Raw genomic sequence first — 16,862 nt, forward strand, 5'->3', positions numbered from 1 at the left:
AATACAGTTTATTGGAGAAAGAAAAATGTAAAAACAGGCTTTATTGTCAAAATTTGAACTTATGACAGACCTTGACAGAAAAGTTTCTGTCAGAATTCATTCAAAATGTCATTTAAAATAAAGTGTTTACACTAACCAGATAAATTCTGCTCCTCAGAGACACTGTGAAGACATGATTGATTCTGCTGAGACCAACGGTCACATGACAAATATTCACTGAAAATCTGTTTACACAGAGCAGAGAGGAGAGGAGAGGCTGTTTACACAGAGCAGAGAGGAGAGGACAGGAAAGGCTGGAAACATGATAGTACTTCAATATGTACAATATGTGGAGACATGTTTGAGTTGTTCCCACTTCTAGCCATGGTTGTGCAGATTCCAAAGAGCTGCAAGACTGATAGATTCATATCATACTGTATATAAATAATGGACGTAGTCACCGTGACGTCACCCATTGGTTTGTGGACTGCCTGTTGGAAGCATCGACTTCAGCGTTACACTCGTCACCATCTTGTTTCCGATAAGGGGAGCAGACCATAGTTGGACTGCGGAGGAGCGAGAGGGATCTGATCACTGACTACACGCCTCTCTACACCTCAACCTGGCTGAGAGAAGCTAATCCATGTTAGCATTAACTGGGATGTTAATTTTGGCTAGCAAAAAACAAAATGTACGTTACTTACCTCAGAAAAATGAACAGCGACTCCTTGGAGTGTCTGTTAGTCCAACCAAACACTGAACAAGACATTTTTACTGAACAAAACGCTCAAATAAACTGTCATTAAGTGAAAATACAGTGTGAAAGGGTCAAAGTTATGAGACCAAATCGGTAAACGTCTTTTTTATATCTATGTAACATTATATATAACTTTATTGACATGTTGCCGTGGATACGCATTGCTCCGCTTCTCTCATGATGAGGGCTCACCTTGTCAGTGACCTGTCAATCAAAGCTAGCCACGCCCCAAATCATATGATTCTTTATCTTCTATTTTCTTCTAAATGGGGCCATTGTTAGAACTATTAACATCAAATTGTCTTGAAGAAGATGTTTTACTAGCTATTGAGACTAAAGTGTTGTCCTAAAAAAAAATTCTGAGGTAATAAATCAAGTGGGAAGTTCTCTCATTTTGCACCGAAATGAACGGACAGATTTTTTTTTTGCAGCCCCTGCACTTCCTGGTTTGCCTCCATGCTCAGACCTGGAGGTTGCCGCCTGATTCATAAATATCTTTGTATGTTGCAGTGAAATACAAGGACACAGTGTGCAAAATGTAAAAAACTCCAAAAATGCACATTTCACACGGTGCAGTTACATCAGGTCCTCCTGTTCCTCTTTGTCTTCAGTCTTTGCTGCAGTCTTGACGCTCTGGTACTCAAGACCAGAGCCGAACTGATGGGGAGAGAACAGCTTAACATTAGATTTCATCTTGACATGGGCGTCATGTTTTATATACCTATATTTCTTTTATGATTAAGTTCTCGCTCACTCTAACCTTCACAGGGTCGTTTGGTTCACTGGTGGTGTCCAGAGTTTTCTTCTTCCTGGATTAAATCAGTCAATCACAAAATAAATGAATAAGTAAATGAAAACAATTCAAGGGTTAGGGTAAGGGTTAGTAAAAGTCAACAAAAAAAGATCAGCAGAAACAAAGAGAAATTGTTAAAAGTTGAAACTGTTCACCTAATCCATCGACACAGAAGGACAGCTATCAGGATCAGAACCAGAACCAGCAGAGCCACAATTGTGATAATAATTGCTATTGGAGGTTTTCCTAGAAATGAGGATAGACATAAAATATGCCTTAGCTGTATGGTTACATTATGTAATAAATCAGTTTACCAGATTCATCTGATACGATCACAACTAGAGAAAAACTGTATTTTCATTGCTCTATCATGAAGGACATGATCTAAGACAAAGAGTATGTCTCATACTCCTGATAACACTAAAAGAGTTTCTCATCACTTTGGTTTCACTGCAGAGTTTTAGTGTCCTCTCATTGGCTGAAACACAACAAAGACAAAACTCTGAGGTAAACATTACTTTCTGTTACAACAATTTCCTTGACTGACAAAACTGACATCATCCAACTATAAAACAAAAAGAACAAGAAGAACTTTTGGTGGGTGTGTTCCAGTGTAGAATTTGGTGAAATGTGGCCAGGTGGTGGCGCAATGAAACCCGTAACTTTTGTAGCTCGAGTCTCAGGAACAAAATCTATCCAGGTAAGCCACAGACATTTATGTCTAGATCTATTTTCTGCCATTTTGAATTGTATCCAAACACTTTTTTTCCCCGACAACTCCTCCTATAAAATTTAAAAACTAAAACAAAATGCTATCTTGCTGGAAAAAAATTACCTATTTTTGATGTTCCACAGTTGTTCTATAGTTGCCCTCAAAGTTTGCCCGGGGAAAACATGCAAACACGACATGCGAGAATAAAGTTGCATTGCCAGTCGTTTTGCCACTTTAAATCGTGTAAATCTGTGACTTTTTTTCGTAGATTTGCCACTTTAATCTCGTAAATTTTTTCTCGAAATATTACCCCCCTCCCCCAGATCTTGTTTTCTTTCATACTTGGCCCTACTAGTCTTGACGAGACTATAAAATAATATCACTTTATTCAAAAAGTGAGTTCAACTAAATTGTTTTTTTTTACTTTAAAATATTATAAAATCATTCGTTTTTGGGGGGAGAAATGATTAGCGCCTAAAATGTTCCTGACTTGTAAATGTCAACATGAGGATAAACTCTGACGTGTGTTGAGGTATTATCACAAATTACCTGTGGCGAGAGTGAGACAAATGGTAGCGTTTTCATGCCCAAATTTGTTCTGGGCTTCACAGTAATAATTCCCACTGTGTTCAGCTCTGAAGTCAGTGATGGTGAAGATCTGTCCTGATGCTTTTGCTGAGTCTTCATTCTCCTTGTACCAGGTAATGTTAGCTGCTGGGTTAGCATCACTGCTGCAGGTCAGAGTCACTGAACTGCCCTCCACTATCTCAGCAGAGGGACTCACTGACACAGAGGGAAGTCTTGGAGCATCTGGAGGAGAAAAGGCTTAAAGATTAGAATATATAGATAATCTATTTTAATTATTATTTTTGGTTCTTTTAGACTATCCCTGTTATTTGTCATGGTGGATGTCCAGAGTGCTGACCACTTCCTTATTATCTCTCATGAATAATTTAGCTATAAGTTCAGCTTGAGGTCTACATAATAGACTGTATGTAATTATTTGGGGAGAGTGAACCTTGAGTTACATTTAGGAAAAATGTTAAATCACAACATTCAGCATATCTTAATATTGCTTTTCTTACAATGAATTTTGTACTGGTAGTAATTTTGCTTTTGCTTCTATAAATAATACTGCTGCATCTCAAGTGACGTTATGCCTGAAATTGTAGATATCACATGTCACTCTGTGTGTGTGTGTGTGTGTGTGTGTGTGTGTGTGTGTGTGTGTGTGTGTGTGTGTCCTGACATGGTGGATCAAACTCACACACTGGAGGAGAGGGGAACTCCTCGTGTCCTTTCAAAGCACAAGAGATGTCTTCTGTGGAATTAAGCCGGCCACTATAATAAAATGTCTCTCCCTCTCTGAATTTCTCTCCATTCTTGAACCAGATGAAGGAAGAACGACCAGCTGGACTGCAGCTGCTGTGACACTTCAGCTCTGTAAAGGACTGATAGACTCTGATCACCTGCACCTGGAGCTCTGGAGACGAGAACAAGACACAACAGTAACAAATCCAAGAATCAGTAATGAGCAATGCTACAGCAGCAATAAGGCTACATACAACTGATCATTATTAATATGTTCAGTGTTTTTAAATGTGCTGTGTTGGTGTATTGACTTCAGTTTGTGTTCATCAGTACCTGTGACAGTCAGAGTTGTACCAGGTGAACTGCTCCATTCAGAGCTTGGTGTTTTGAATTTGAAGTGATACTCGGCTGAATCGCTCTCTGTCAGCTCAGAGATTGTCAGAGTGGAGCGTCCTCTCACTGTTTCAACCTCAGCACGACCTGCATACTGAGAGTTTACCACAAGGTCCTTAGGTCGTAATGGACTCTTCCTGAACCAGAATGTTGATGCATCACCATAATTGTACTTGTTGTACGTGCAAGATATTTTCACTGAAGAGCCTTTGGAGGCACAGATTCTTTTGTCAGTGTAAGTCAATCTGTTGCAGTCTGTACCATCAACACCTGAAAGAGTCAGTGAGAAGCCAGTTTAAAGAAACATGTAGTGATAAGGCTTCACTTGATGGTGTTATGTTAGTGAAAGACTGCAGAGTAAACTCACACACTGAAGGAGAAGGGAAGTCCACATATCCTTTAAGAGCACATGAATAGCTGTGTTGATTATCAAAGTCGGACAAATAATAAGAATTCTGTTTCTGAATTTCCTGTCCATTCTGGTACCAGACAAAGGGATAACGATAAGCTGGAAGACAACTGCTGTCACACTGCAGCCAGTCAGAGTGTGTTGACTTGTAGCGCTGGACCTTGAGATCTGCATTGTTGGAAGAATAACCAGAAATGTTATTTTGGACAAAACTGAAAATATAAATGCACACAAACACTAATAAACACAGCGCTCATTCATATTGTGTTGAGCTTTTTGAAACGATCCACATTTGGATGTAAGTGTTACCTGTGACAGACAAAGTGACTCCAGGTTCACCAGTGTATTTTCCATCTGGCGCGATTGTTACGAACTTGAACTTGTACACATCTGCGTCGCTCTTTCTGAGGTCTGAGATTCTCAGAGTGCAGATGTTATTAGAACAACTGGACTGCACACGATCTTTGTATTCTGAGTCTGTCCTCAGATCCACAGGTTCACTAAGATTAATTTTAGTATACCAGAATGCTTTATTAACTTTAGTGGAAGGGTTTTGCATTGATGGGTATGTGTAGGTGCAGCTCATTTCCACTGTTGATCCTGTTGGTGCACAGATCTCAGTAGAAGTGTAAGTCACTCCCCAACCATTCTGACTCTGTACCACTGTAACACAGAGCAAAAAAACTACAGTCAGACTCATAACAACATCAAGAGACGACTTCATTAGAAGAGAAAAATCTTCAGTGTGTGAAGCTACATCACAACAACATGCTGTCATGTTTTACCACTTCAGGTCAGTGTGGGACAAAGATAATCTCATAGGAAGAACTTGTCTTGTTTTTTGTGTTGAAGCAGTTTTATCTTTAAACAGAACAGGGTTTATGATGTTATTGTAACTGTTGCCAAATTATTGCAACAGATTAAGGAATTAATTTAAGTTGTATTTTTTTCTTTAAATGTTATTTTATTTGGAATACATTACAACACTTCTATTTTGAAGGTGAACTATCTAACCCAAGTCTCGTTTGGCTGCTCTCGGGTGCATCTGGAGCATAGCAGAATTCCCGGGAAGCATGAACAATGGTTCAGATGGAATTGTTTGTCAAGAGAGACTGGTCATTAATGTGAAAAAGGAGACTAAGGATAAAATAATAATAATTCATTTTATGTAGCATGCAGCCAACAAGGTTTTTTGTTTGATTTATCTGTATTTTACTTTGTGGAATGTAATCTTAAGTGAATTTGATTTAACCTTTATTTCTTTATAATATATGTGCAGTTTTCACGGTGGATTTTGAGATGGAAGAATGACGATCAAATTAAGTCAGTTGAAAGAAATCGACTTGTGTTTGCCTGGTGCTTGGAGGGAGTTACAGTTATTGTGTATCACGTTTTTCATATATACATATATATATATATATATATATATATATATATATATATATATATATATAAATAGATATATGTATTTTTTATTATTATTATTTTTTTACTTCTGTGTCAGGTTTAAAAAAAATGGACTTATTTTGTAAATCAAGTTTTAATGCCACTTATTTCAACGGGCGAAACTACTGAGGAAAAGTTTTGAAAATAATTATTTTGATGGTCGTATAGAATTTGCCTCTGTATTGGGAAAAATTTAAAATTAAAAAATTTAAAATGAATTAATAACGGTTTGTAACCGGCACACCGGTTGGGAAACACAGATGGCTGAAACTTTATTATTTTTTAACATCACAGCAAAGTGTAACCTTTGAGTTTATTCAAAGATATACAGGAGTGTTCAATATAATAGCAGTCCAATGTAACTAACCAGATTAATCCAGGTTTTTAGTATATTTTTCATTGCTACATGGCAAACAAGGTACCAGTAGGTGCAGTAGATTCTCAGAAAACCAACAAGACCCAGCATTCATGATATGCAGCTCTTAAGGCTGTGCAATTGGCAATAAGTTGAAAGGGGGGTGTTCAAAAAAATAGCAGTGTGGCATTCAATCAGTGAGGTCATCAATTTTGTGAAAAAAACAGGTGTGAATCAGGTGGCCTCTATTTAAGGATGAAGCCAGCACTTGTTGAACATGCATTTCCCTTTGAAATCCTGAGGAAAATGGGTCATTCAAGACATTGTTCAGAAGAACAGCGTACTTTGATTAAAAAGTTGATTGGAGAAGGGAAAACTTATAAAGAGGCGCAAACAATTATAGGCTGTTCAGCTAAAATGATCTCCAATGCTTTACAATTCTGTCGGGGAGGAAAAAGTCACCCTGGAGAAGTAGAACGCAGGCGGTGAAAGAACAAACTCCAGGTATATTACGACATTTATAAAGAGGGTCTTCGCAACAATAATCAGGAACTGAAGAATGCAAGGCAGTCATATTTTTCAGAGATTATCAATAGAAACAGTAATAATGCCTGCACACTTTTTTCTGTAGTAGACAGACTGTCAAATCCCACAGCATCAGTCCCTCCTGAACTGCTGTGTAACAAGTCATGTAATGACTTTGCAGCCTTTTTCACAAACAAAATATTACAGATAAGACAAGCAGTGTGCAGCTCCAGCTCAGGAATGATAACACTGGTGCCTTCCCATCCTCTAGTTAAGCTAGGACATTTTAGCCTCCTAGACACCACAACACTAACGTAAACGATTTCAAAATTAAAGCCCACAACCTGCTGCCTTGATATTCTGCCTTCAAACTTTTTTGAAACTGTTTTCAACTGCATAGATCCAGATGTACTGCAGATAATAAATAATTCTCTTGAAAACTGCAGTAATAAAACCTGTTCTAAAAAAATCAAATCTGGATTCCACAACAATTCGAAACTATAGGCCAATATCAAATCTGCCATTTCTGGGGAAAATCATTGAAAGGGTTGTTTTTGAGCAAATTCATGCTTTTATGATGCAAAACAATCTTTTTAACACATTTCAGTCTGGATTTCGGCGACACCACAGCACTGAGACTGTACTTATCAAAGTCTTAAATTATATTCATCTGAACACGGATGCAGGCAAATCCTCTGTTCTGGTTTTACTGGATCTCAGTGCTGCATTTGACACAGTTGATCATAACATACTAGTCAGCAGACTGGAACAGTCTCACCGGCACTGTGCTACAGTGGTTCAAATCTTACTTACAAGATAGGGACTTTTTGGTGTCAATTGACCTATGGCTAAGCCCCGCCCCCTCCACTCACTCGGACAAACTGTCAACATTCGGTGACGGGCGCTATGGCACCTGTGACAGTCAGAGAAATTTCACAGGAGGCAATTAATCACTTTTGGAGACAGAAAAATGAAATATCATCTCGAAGTCACCAAAAGGGCCTTCATTAACAGGTTAGAGGTTTTCACTCGTCTTTTCACCCCACTGACACCGCTCATTCCGCTGCTTGTTGTAAACAAACAGAGATCGCTAAGTGAACACCTCCTGCAGCAGCAGCACATACACACTGTACTGCTACAGAGCTAACTGTAGCTAACTACCGCTAACGAGGTCGGCCGGCTCGTTAACAAGAGGCTCTTGTTAACGAGCCGGCCGACCTTGTTAGCGCTCGTTTAGACGGAGTCGCTGGATTTGATATTGATAGATATTGATTTCTTCGGGTTACTGCTCCCATATTATTGGGCTATACCTTGTGTCAGAGTTGCATGTACCCCATGCACACCGTTTGACCATTTTAAACTTAAAATCTCAACAAAAAACACATAAAAATGATTGAAAAAGGACTAACTCCAATGCATTTCAATGGATGTGGAAGCAGAGAATGTCCGAGTGTATTGAGTTAGCTATGTGCACTGTGATTGGCTCATCGCGTTTGGGGGTGTGGCTTAGCCATAGGTCAATTGGAAACCATGAGTCTGCGCGAACTCAGATCACATGTGGGGTTCCTCAAGGGTCCATTCTCGGGCCGCTTCTATTCAACATCTATATGCTACCGCTAGCTCAGATTATGGAACATCACAACATCTCCTATCATACTTATGCCGATGACACACAACTCTACATTTCAGTGTACTCACATGACTACAGTCCCTTACTCTCATTGAGTAACTGTATTCATCAAATCAATGAGTGGATGTGCCAGAACTTTCTCCAGCTAAATGCAAAGAAGACATAGGTGATCATTTTCGGCCCTAAAAATGAAAGATCTAAGATCAGCGCTCACCTTGGCTCTATGTCATTGACAGCTACAAATCAAGCCAGAAATCTTGGTGTAATTATTGACACAGATCTGAACTTCAACAGCCATCTAAAGCTTATCACTAAATCTGCCTACTACCACCTGAAAAACATAGCTAGAATTAAGGGGCTTCTGTCCAAACAAGACATGGAAAAACTTATCCATGCATTTTTTTAGTAGGTTGGATTATTGCAATGGCATCTTCACAGCAACAAAAAATCAATCAGGCAGCTGCAGCTGATCCAGAACGCTGCCGCCAGAGTCCTCACAAACACGAGGAAACTGGACCATATTACACCGGTCCTTAAATCACTACACTGGCTTCCTGTGACTCAGAGGATAGATTTTAAAATCTTACTGCTGGTCTACAAAGCACTGAAAGATCTCGGACCAAACTACATGCTTGATCTGCTAGCTCTCTATGAAGCATCCAGACTCCTTAGGTCATCTGGAACTGGCTTGTTGTGTGTCCCAAGAACAAGAACTAAGCGGGGTGAGGCAGCTTTCAGTTATTATGCTCCTCACCTGTGGAACAAACTACCTGTAGATCTGAGGTCTGCCCAAACGCTCAGCTCCTTTAAATCAGGACTGAAAACACTCTTGTTTACTACAGCGTACTCTTAACTTCAACACTTATCTGCTGTACTCTACTGCCCTTACTTTTTAACTACGCAATGTTTGACTTGTGCTTTTTATTATTTTATCTATTTTCTTATCCTGCTGTATCTTATTTTATCTTATTTGTATTTTTTTTGTATTTCCCTGTTTTAATTGACTGTTTTCAATTGTGTCTTGCTGTTTTAATGTGTATGTAAAGCACTTTGAATTGCCTTGTGTTGAATTGTGCTATACAAATAAACTTGCCTTGCCTAAAATGGAGAGCAAAACCAGAGACACGTGGCAGAAAACAGAAGACAACCATCAAAATGGATGGAAGAATAACCAGAATGGCTCAGCCAATGATCAGCTCCAGGATGATCAAAGACAGTCTGGAGTTACCTGGAAGTGCTGTGACAGTTAGAAGACGTCTGTGTGAAGCTAATCTATTTACAAGAATCCCCCGCAAAGTCCCTCTGTTAAAAAAAAGGCATGTGCAGAAGAGGTTACAATCTGCCAAAGAACACATCAACTGGCCTAAAGAGAAATGGAGGAACATTTTGTGGACTGATGAGAGTAAAATTGTTTTTTTTGGGTCCAAGGGCCGCAGACAGTTTGTGAGACGAGCCCCAAACTCTGAATTGAAGCCACAGTCCACAGTGAAGACAGTGAAGCATGGTGGTGCAGCATCATGATATGGGCATGTTTCTCTTACTATGGTGTTGGGCCTATTTATCACATACCAGGGATCATGGATAAGTGTGCATATGTCAAAATACTTGAAGAGGTCATGTTGCCTTATGCTGAAGAGGACATGCCCTTGAAATGGGTGTTTCAACAAGACAATGACCCAAACACACTAGTAAACGAGCAAAATCGTGGTTCCAAACCAACAACATTGATGTTATGGAGTGGCCAGCCCAATCCCCGGACCTTAATCCAATGGAGAACTTGTGGGGTGACATCAAAAATGCTGTTGGGCGAGGTAGCACGCATCATTGTCTGGATGCTTCTGCTAGTTGAGGAGGAAGGTGGGGTGTTCTGTTCATATGTGGGGGGGTTGTTAGTTCGTGTAATTTTTCCGGGTAATGGGTTGGCACCTATGCTACTTTTCAGATGTATGGAGTGGATGTTTTTATTTTATTTTTTTTATTATTATTATTATTTTTTTTATTTATTTAGTAATTTATTTTTCCCCTGCTGTTTTACATACTGAATTCTTTGTCTTTCGATGACCCACGTTAACAGAACATTATCCAGTGTGGGTGGGGATATTAGATTTGTGAGTTTAAACTGTAAGGGCCTAAATAATCCAATCAAGCGCAGTAAAGTTTTGCATAACTTACGCCACCTTGATGCTCATATAATATACTTGCAGGAAACCCATTTAAAAGAGATAGATAGTGTTAGACTTAGGAAGAGCTGGGTCAGGAAAATATATCACTCCTCATTTTCCAGTAAATCTAGAGGGGTTGCTATTCTTTTACATAGAGATATTCCTTTTGTCCATGTCAAGACAATCTCTGATTCTGCTGGCAGGTTTACAGCTGTTATGGGACACATTTTCGATGTAAAGGTGACTCTTGCGAATGTTTATGCACCCAACTGGGATGATGAATCCTTCTTTAGACAGGTTTTCTCAATGCTACCGGACTTGTCCACATATGATTTAATCTTAGGAGGGGACTTTAATTGCTGGCTGAATCCTTCCTTAGATCGTTCTTCCTCAACCGCGGCTGCTCTGTCCAAATCAACCAAAGTGGTTCAAGCCTTTATGAATGAATTTAATGTTGTTGACCCTTAGCGTTTTTTAAATCCGGATAAAAGAGAATACTCATTTTTCTCACATAGTCACCGTACCTATACAAGAATTGACTTCTTTTTAGTGGATAATAAGTTGTTATCCTCCATTTCTGGCTGTAAATATGATTCGATTGTTGTGTCGGACCATGCCTCTGTTTCTATGAATGTTTACTTTCAGAAGTTTGTTAATACAAGACCACCATGGCGCCTAGATACACATTTGTTGTTGGATACAAACTTTATTAAATTTGTTTCTCAGCAATTAGAATTTTTTTTCCAGGATAACAAAACTCCAGAAATAACTGCCTCTGTGTTGTGGGAAACTATGAAAGCTTTTATCAGGGGGGAAATTATTTCCTATAAGGCTCATCAGAGGAAATGTAGAAAAGAGAAGCTTGCCAAGCTATCCCAACGCATCGCACAATTAGATTCTTTATATGCAGTATCAAAACTGCCAGATACTTATAAGGAGCAAATTACTTTACAAGCTGAATATGATCTTATTATGTCACAATACACTACTGAACTTTTACTACAATCAAGATCAAAATTTTATGAACATGGAGATAAGACTAGCAAACTCTTGGCCCATCGGTTACGTCAAATTTCTGCGTCTCAGTTAATTCCTCGGATTGATACTGGCTCGGGTGTAACATCTGACCCTTTGGAAATTAATAAAACTTTTATGGAATTCTATAAATTGCTATATTCATCGGATTGTCATAATACCTCTGCAGATGTGATCTCTTTCTTTGATAGGTTTAGCACTCCCACTTTGGATCGGGTTGCGGCTGAGGAGCTTGAACGTCCTATCACATTGATTGAACTTGAGGCAGCAGTTAAATCATTACAAAGTGGTAAAAGTCCCGGTCCGGATGGCTTCCCAGCCGAGTTTTATAAAACATTTTGGAAACAGCTGGCCCCACACCTATTAGAGATGTTCACTGAGTCTTATAGGTCAGGCACTCTTCCCCACACCCTAAACCAGGCTTGCATTTCTCTGCTTTTAAAGAAAGGTAAAGACCCACTTTCATGCGGTTCTTATCGTCCCATTAGTCTGCTGAATGCTGATTTCAAATTATTGTCCAAGTTGCTTGCCAGACGCCTAGAAGTTGTCCTACCTTCAATCATATCTTTGGATCAAACTGGGTTTATTCGCAACAGACATTCCTTTTTTAATCTTAGAAGGGTGTTTAATGTGGTTTATAATTCCCCTCCAACTGCTCTCCCAGAAGCTCTGATAGCACTGGACGCAGAGAAGGCGTTTGACAGGGTAGAGTGGGATTATCTTTTTTTTCATTTTGGGGAAATTTGGTTTTGGGGAAAAATTTGTTTCATGGGTCAGGTTATTATATGCTTCTCCTCAGGCATTGGTCAGGACAAATGGCACAAATTCTGAATTCACCAAACTTTTTCAGTTACATCGTTCTACAAGGCAGGGTTGCCCTTTAAGTCCGCTCTTATTTGCCATTGTGATGTAACCTTTGTCAATTGCTCTGCGGTCTCATCCTGATATTTGTGGTATAACCAGAAATGGTGTAGAGCTGAAGGTGGCGCTGTATGCTGATGACCTTTTATTATTTTTGTCTAATCTGTCACGTTCTATTCCTGCAGTCCTCTTAGTTCTAGACAAATTTAGTAGATTCTCTGGATATAAACTTAATTTGGGCAAAAGCGAAATGTTCACTGTTAATGGAAAAGTAAATGAAAATTCACTTCAACTCCCAAACGTACCTTTTAAAGTTGTGAACTCTGGCTTTGTCTATCTCGGAGTATATGTTGCCAAAACGTTGGTTAATCTTTATAGGGAAAATTTTGTCTCTCTGCTCACAAAAATTAAAATAGATTTTGAGCGATGGTCGCTATTAAACCTTTCTATAGCTGCCAGAATCAATGCAATTAAAATGAACATTTTTCCGCGCTTTTTATATTTATTCCAATGCATTCCAATCTTTCTTCCTCTTTCATTCTTCCGTAAAGTAGATAGTCTTATTTTTGATTTTCTTTGGAACAAGAAAACTCCTAGGATGCGTCGACAAGTTTTACAGAAGCCCAAGGCTCTGGGCGGAATGGTATTGCCAAACTTCCTTTACTATTATTGGGCAACAAACATTAGAAATTTGAACTATTGGGTTAATTATGGAGATATTGAGGTCCCTCCATCATGGTTGATCTTGGAAGCAAAATCTGTTTATCCGGTATCATTGAAAGCCTTATTGTACTCACCCCTGTCTTTTTCCACTTCTGGTTATACTAACAATGTGATAGTGGCCTCCAGTATTAAAATTTGGTCTCAATTTAGACGTCATTTTGGCCTGCAAACACTTTCTACTGTTGCTCCGCTTGCAGCTAATCCTATTTTTCCCCCATCATTATTGAACAGCACCTTCTCTATATGGGCTAGGCTGGGCATAAAAACTTTTAGAGACCTGTATGTTGACTCTATTTTTCCCTCTTTTCAGCAATTGAAAGATACATTTTTGCTTCCTAAAGGTCATTTTTTTAGATATCTTCAGGTGCGAAATTTTATCCGTAGCTCATTCCCAGAATTCCCTGCTCTTCCTTAGTCTTCAGATTTTGAAACATTTCTGAAGCCTTTCTCTTCATTAAAGGGGGCAATCTCTTCTATTTATTTAAATATATATAACCTGTGTCAAGGCTCTTCAACTGTACTTAAAACAATTTGGGAGACAGATCTTGGAGAGGTGATTTCAAATGATGTTTGGGAGGAGATTTTTCGGAGAGTACATAGGTCTTCGATCTGTGCTAGACACAGCTTTATGCAATGTCGAATTCTCCATCGAGCTCACTACACTAAAGCGCGGCTTGCAAAGATACTTGATACAGTGTCTCCCATATGTGATCGATGCCAACAAGCCACAGCTAATTATTCACACATGTTTTGGAGCTGTTCTTCTCTGACTAGATTTTGGTCTGAGATCTTTAGTACTTTATCCAAGGTAACTGGAAGGGATGTGACTCCCAATGCTTTAACTGCCCTATTTGGTGTATGGCCTTTCCCACTTACTCTTTCCCCAGCTAAAAAGGACCTGATAGCATTCACTACTCTACTGGCCAGGAGGTTGATACTTTTAAAATGGAAATCCTCAGTCCCACCTACCTATTCACACTGGGTTAAGGAGGTGCTTTATTTTCTTAAATTAGAGAAAATTAGACTGACTTTGACTGGTAAGGCTGTCTCATTTGAGAAGTCCTGGAATCCCTTTTTGTCTTATGTCAATAGCACCAGATGTCTGATGACTGTGAATTGAGTACTGAAATGAGCTGAGCCTTTGTTTGTTTGTTGTTTGTTTTCCCTTTAATTGTATTTACTTATTTTTTGTTATCTGTTTTTTTTACTACAATTTTTTAAAATTAAATATGTATATGTATATATAATACGTTAGGTATTTGTTATTTCTTATTGATTTTATTTATCTATTTGTTTATTTGTTTATTAATTTACTTATTTTTATTATTGTTATTTATTTTATCATTTTATCTATTCTTTTATCACAACCCATCTTTTTGGGTTTTTCCTTTGTTTGTTTATCTTTACTTTTCAACTATATTTGCCAATTTCTTGGGGCTAGGTGCCTATGGGAGGGGGGTGGGGGGTTGGTATCTGTTCTGTAGTATGTTGTATTCACTTGCAATTACTGGTGTATGGAACAATATTGTTTGTTTGTTTTATAAAAATGTAAAATCCAATAAACAGATTGTTTAAAAAAACAACAACCAAGAAATATAAATGAATTGTGGAATGTTGTTAAAGAATCTTGGAGTGGAATAACAGCTGAAAGGTTCCACAAGTTGGTTGACTCCGTGCCACACAGATGTGAAGCAGTTATAAAAAACTGTGGTCAAACAACTAAATATTAGTTTAGTGATTCACAGGATTGCTAAATCCTAGAAACAAAAAAGTTTGTACAAAATAGTTTTGTGTTTGTAAAGTAAACGGCAGACACTGTACTGTACCGTAAAAACTGATAGCTATAATAATAACCAACATAATCAGTTGAATAAATAAAACGTAAATGTACAGTACCTGACAGAGAGAGAAGGAAGACGACAAATCCAGCCGCTGCTACTTTACAACTCATGTTTGGTCCTCAGATCACTCTGCTGTGACTTCAGAAAACACAAGCAAATAAAAATATACATGAGAAATATACACCGACTGGCCACTTCATTAGGTACACCAGTACAATATAATGCAATGTTACACAACAGCTCTGCCATTCATTCTACAATTAACAAGATTGAGGTTTTTCAGGTTTTGTTGACTCGCAGAAAGTTAATAATTCTACTTTGTTTGTTATTGAGGTCATAGTGGTATACTGCATTATTGACAGGTGTAAAAATATTAGTTAATATAATGCACTCCAGTTCAAAACGACTGCAAACTACAACCTCCATAATACATTATGCACATTATATACATAAAATACTTTTTTATAGTATGTTGTATTTCACAGATATTGCACATTAGAGAAAAATAGATTGTGGCATGTTAAATAGATTATTAATAAATAAAAAAGATATATACACAAAAAATATAAATATTGATGTATAATATGGAAAGTATACAGAAGATATTTATTCATGATCCTTAACCGCTTATCCGCAATCGGGTTGCTTGAGATTGGGCGAGAGGCGGGGTACTCCCTGGACAGGTCGCCAGACTATCACAGGGCTGACACACAGACACTCACGATCTCATTCACATCTACGGGCAATTTAGAGTCACCACTTAAACCTAGCTGCATGTTTTTGGACTGTAAGAGGAAGCTGGAGTACCCGGAGAGAACCCACGCTCACACGGGGAGAACAGGCAAACTCCACACAGAAGAGCCGCAGGCGGGAGGCGAACCAGCGCCCCTCTTGCTGTGAGGCAAAAAGTGCTAACCACTATACCACCGTGCAGCCCACACAAAAGTTTGCAGATGGTACTAATAAGTATTAGTAAAATAATATAAGTACCCTACAATAATATATTACCACTACCAGCTGCCATTAAGCTAAATTTACGACAGTAGCCTACATAAAGACTGCGTCACATTTTCTTCTTTGCACATTCGGTGGCCGCACCCTCAGCCACAGGATTTACCTGTCCATGCTGCATGTCACATAATACAAAGAATTTACTGGCGTGCTAACGTTACAAAGAGAAGGTGCATCGGAAGTGCATGCATAAAGACAGACCTCAGATCCATGTTGTCCTGTCTCTCACTGGCTTTTTACGTTTGGTAAAGTTGTAAAAGACTCGTTAAGAAACCCCCAAACACCTCATAATAGTTTCGAAAGCAGCAGACAAGTTTTTGGTTTCAGTCCTCTCCTCTGTCCTGCGGGTCTGAGGGTGGAGTAGACAGCAGCTCCTTCCTGCTGGGTCATACACAACTTTACATGTATCGCCATCTTACTTGGAGTGGTAATTAAAATGTTTCTGCATTGTAGAATGACGTAGAAAATTTGAATGAAATATCTACAGGGTAAAAAGTGGAGATACTGATTTGATATGCCAAAGAACTCTAAACTGCTGAAAACTCAGTCTGGTGGTGTTATAATACCCGCTGCTCACCAGCAGAGGTCGTAATATCCGCAGTTTAGGATGAGATAAGATGAGATAAGTCTTTTATTAGTCGCCCAAAGTGTGCAGCAAAAATAGAAAGAAGAATAAATAAAATAACAATAAATAAAGACAAGCAATACTAACCATAAATATAAAATGTATTAACAAGTTAAGCAAGAAGAGATAAAATTAAGAAAAATATGTATAATATAGACAGACTCAATAGTTGAAATTGCACTATTGCACAGACAGACAGACAGACAGACACACACACACACACACACACACACATATTAGAGTACATTAGTAGATTATTTGAATTATTACACTTTTGTTGAACAGACTTTAAAA

General features: G+C 38.5%; 1 protein-coding gene across 1 annotated transcript; it reads right to left on the reverse strand.

The window, feature by feature from the left end:
• Window positions 1–16,276, reverse strand: LOC131972590 (B-cell receptor CD22-like). Its single transcript, XM_059334253.1, has 10 exons — window positions 16,145–16,276; window positions 14,988–15,070; window positions 4,664–5,017; window positions 4,313–4,522; window positions 3,886–4,215; window positions 3,509–3,724; window positions 2,791–3,051; window positions 1,685–1,775; window positions 1,497–1,545; window positions 1–1,393 (listed from the first exon to the last, which is right to left on the reverse strand). Exons 2-10 carry the CDS (start codon window positions 15,040–15,042, stop codon window positions 1,313–1,315), a joined length of 1,647 nt encoding a protein of 548 aa, XP_059190236.1. The 5' UTR covers window positions 15,043–15,070; window positions 16,145–16,276; the 3' UTR covers window positions 1–1,312.
• Between the last annotated feature and the right edge of the window lie 586 nt (window positions 16,277–16,862).

Source organism: Centropristis striata, chromosome 1 (assembly GCF_030273125.1).
Source record: "Centropristis striata isolate RG_2023a ecotype Rhode Island chromosome 1, C.striata_1.0, whole genome shotgun sequence".
Classification (NCBI taxonomy): Eukaryota; Metazoa; Chordata; class Actinopteri; order Perciformes; family Serranidae; genus Centropristis; species Centropristis striata.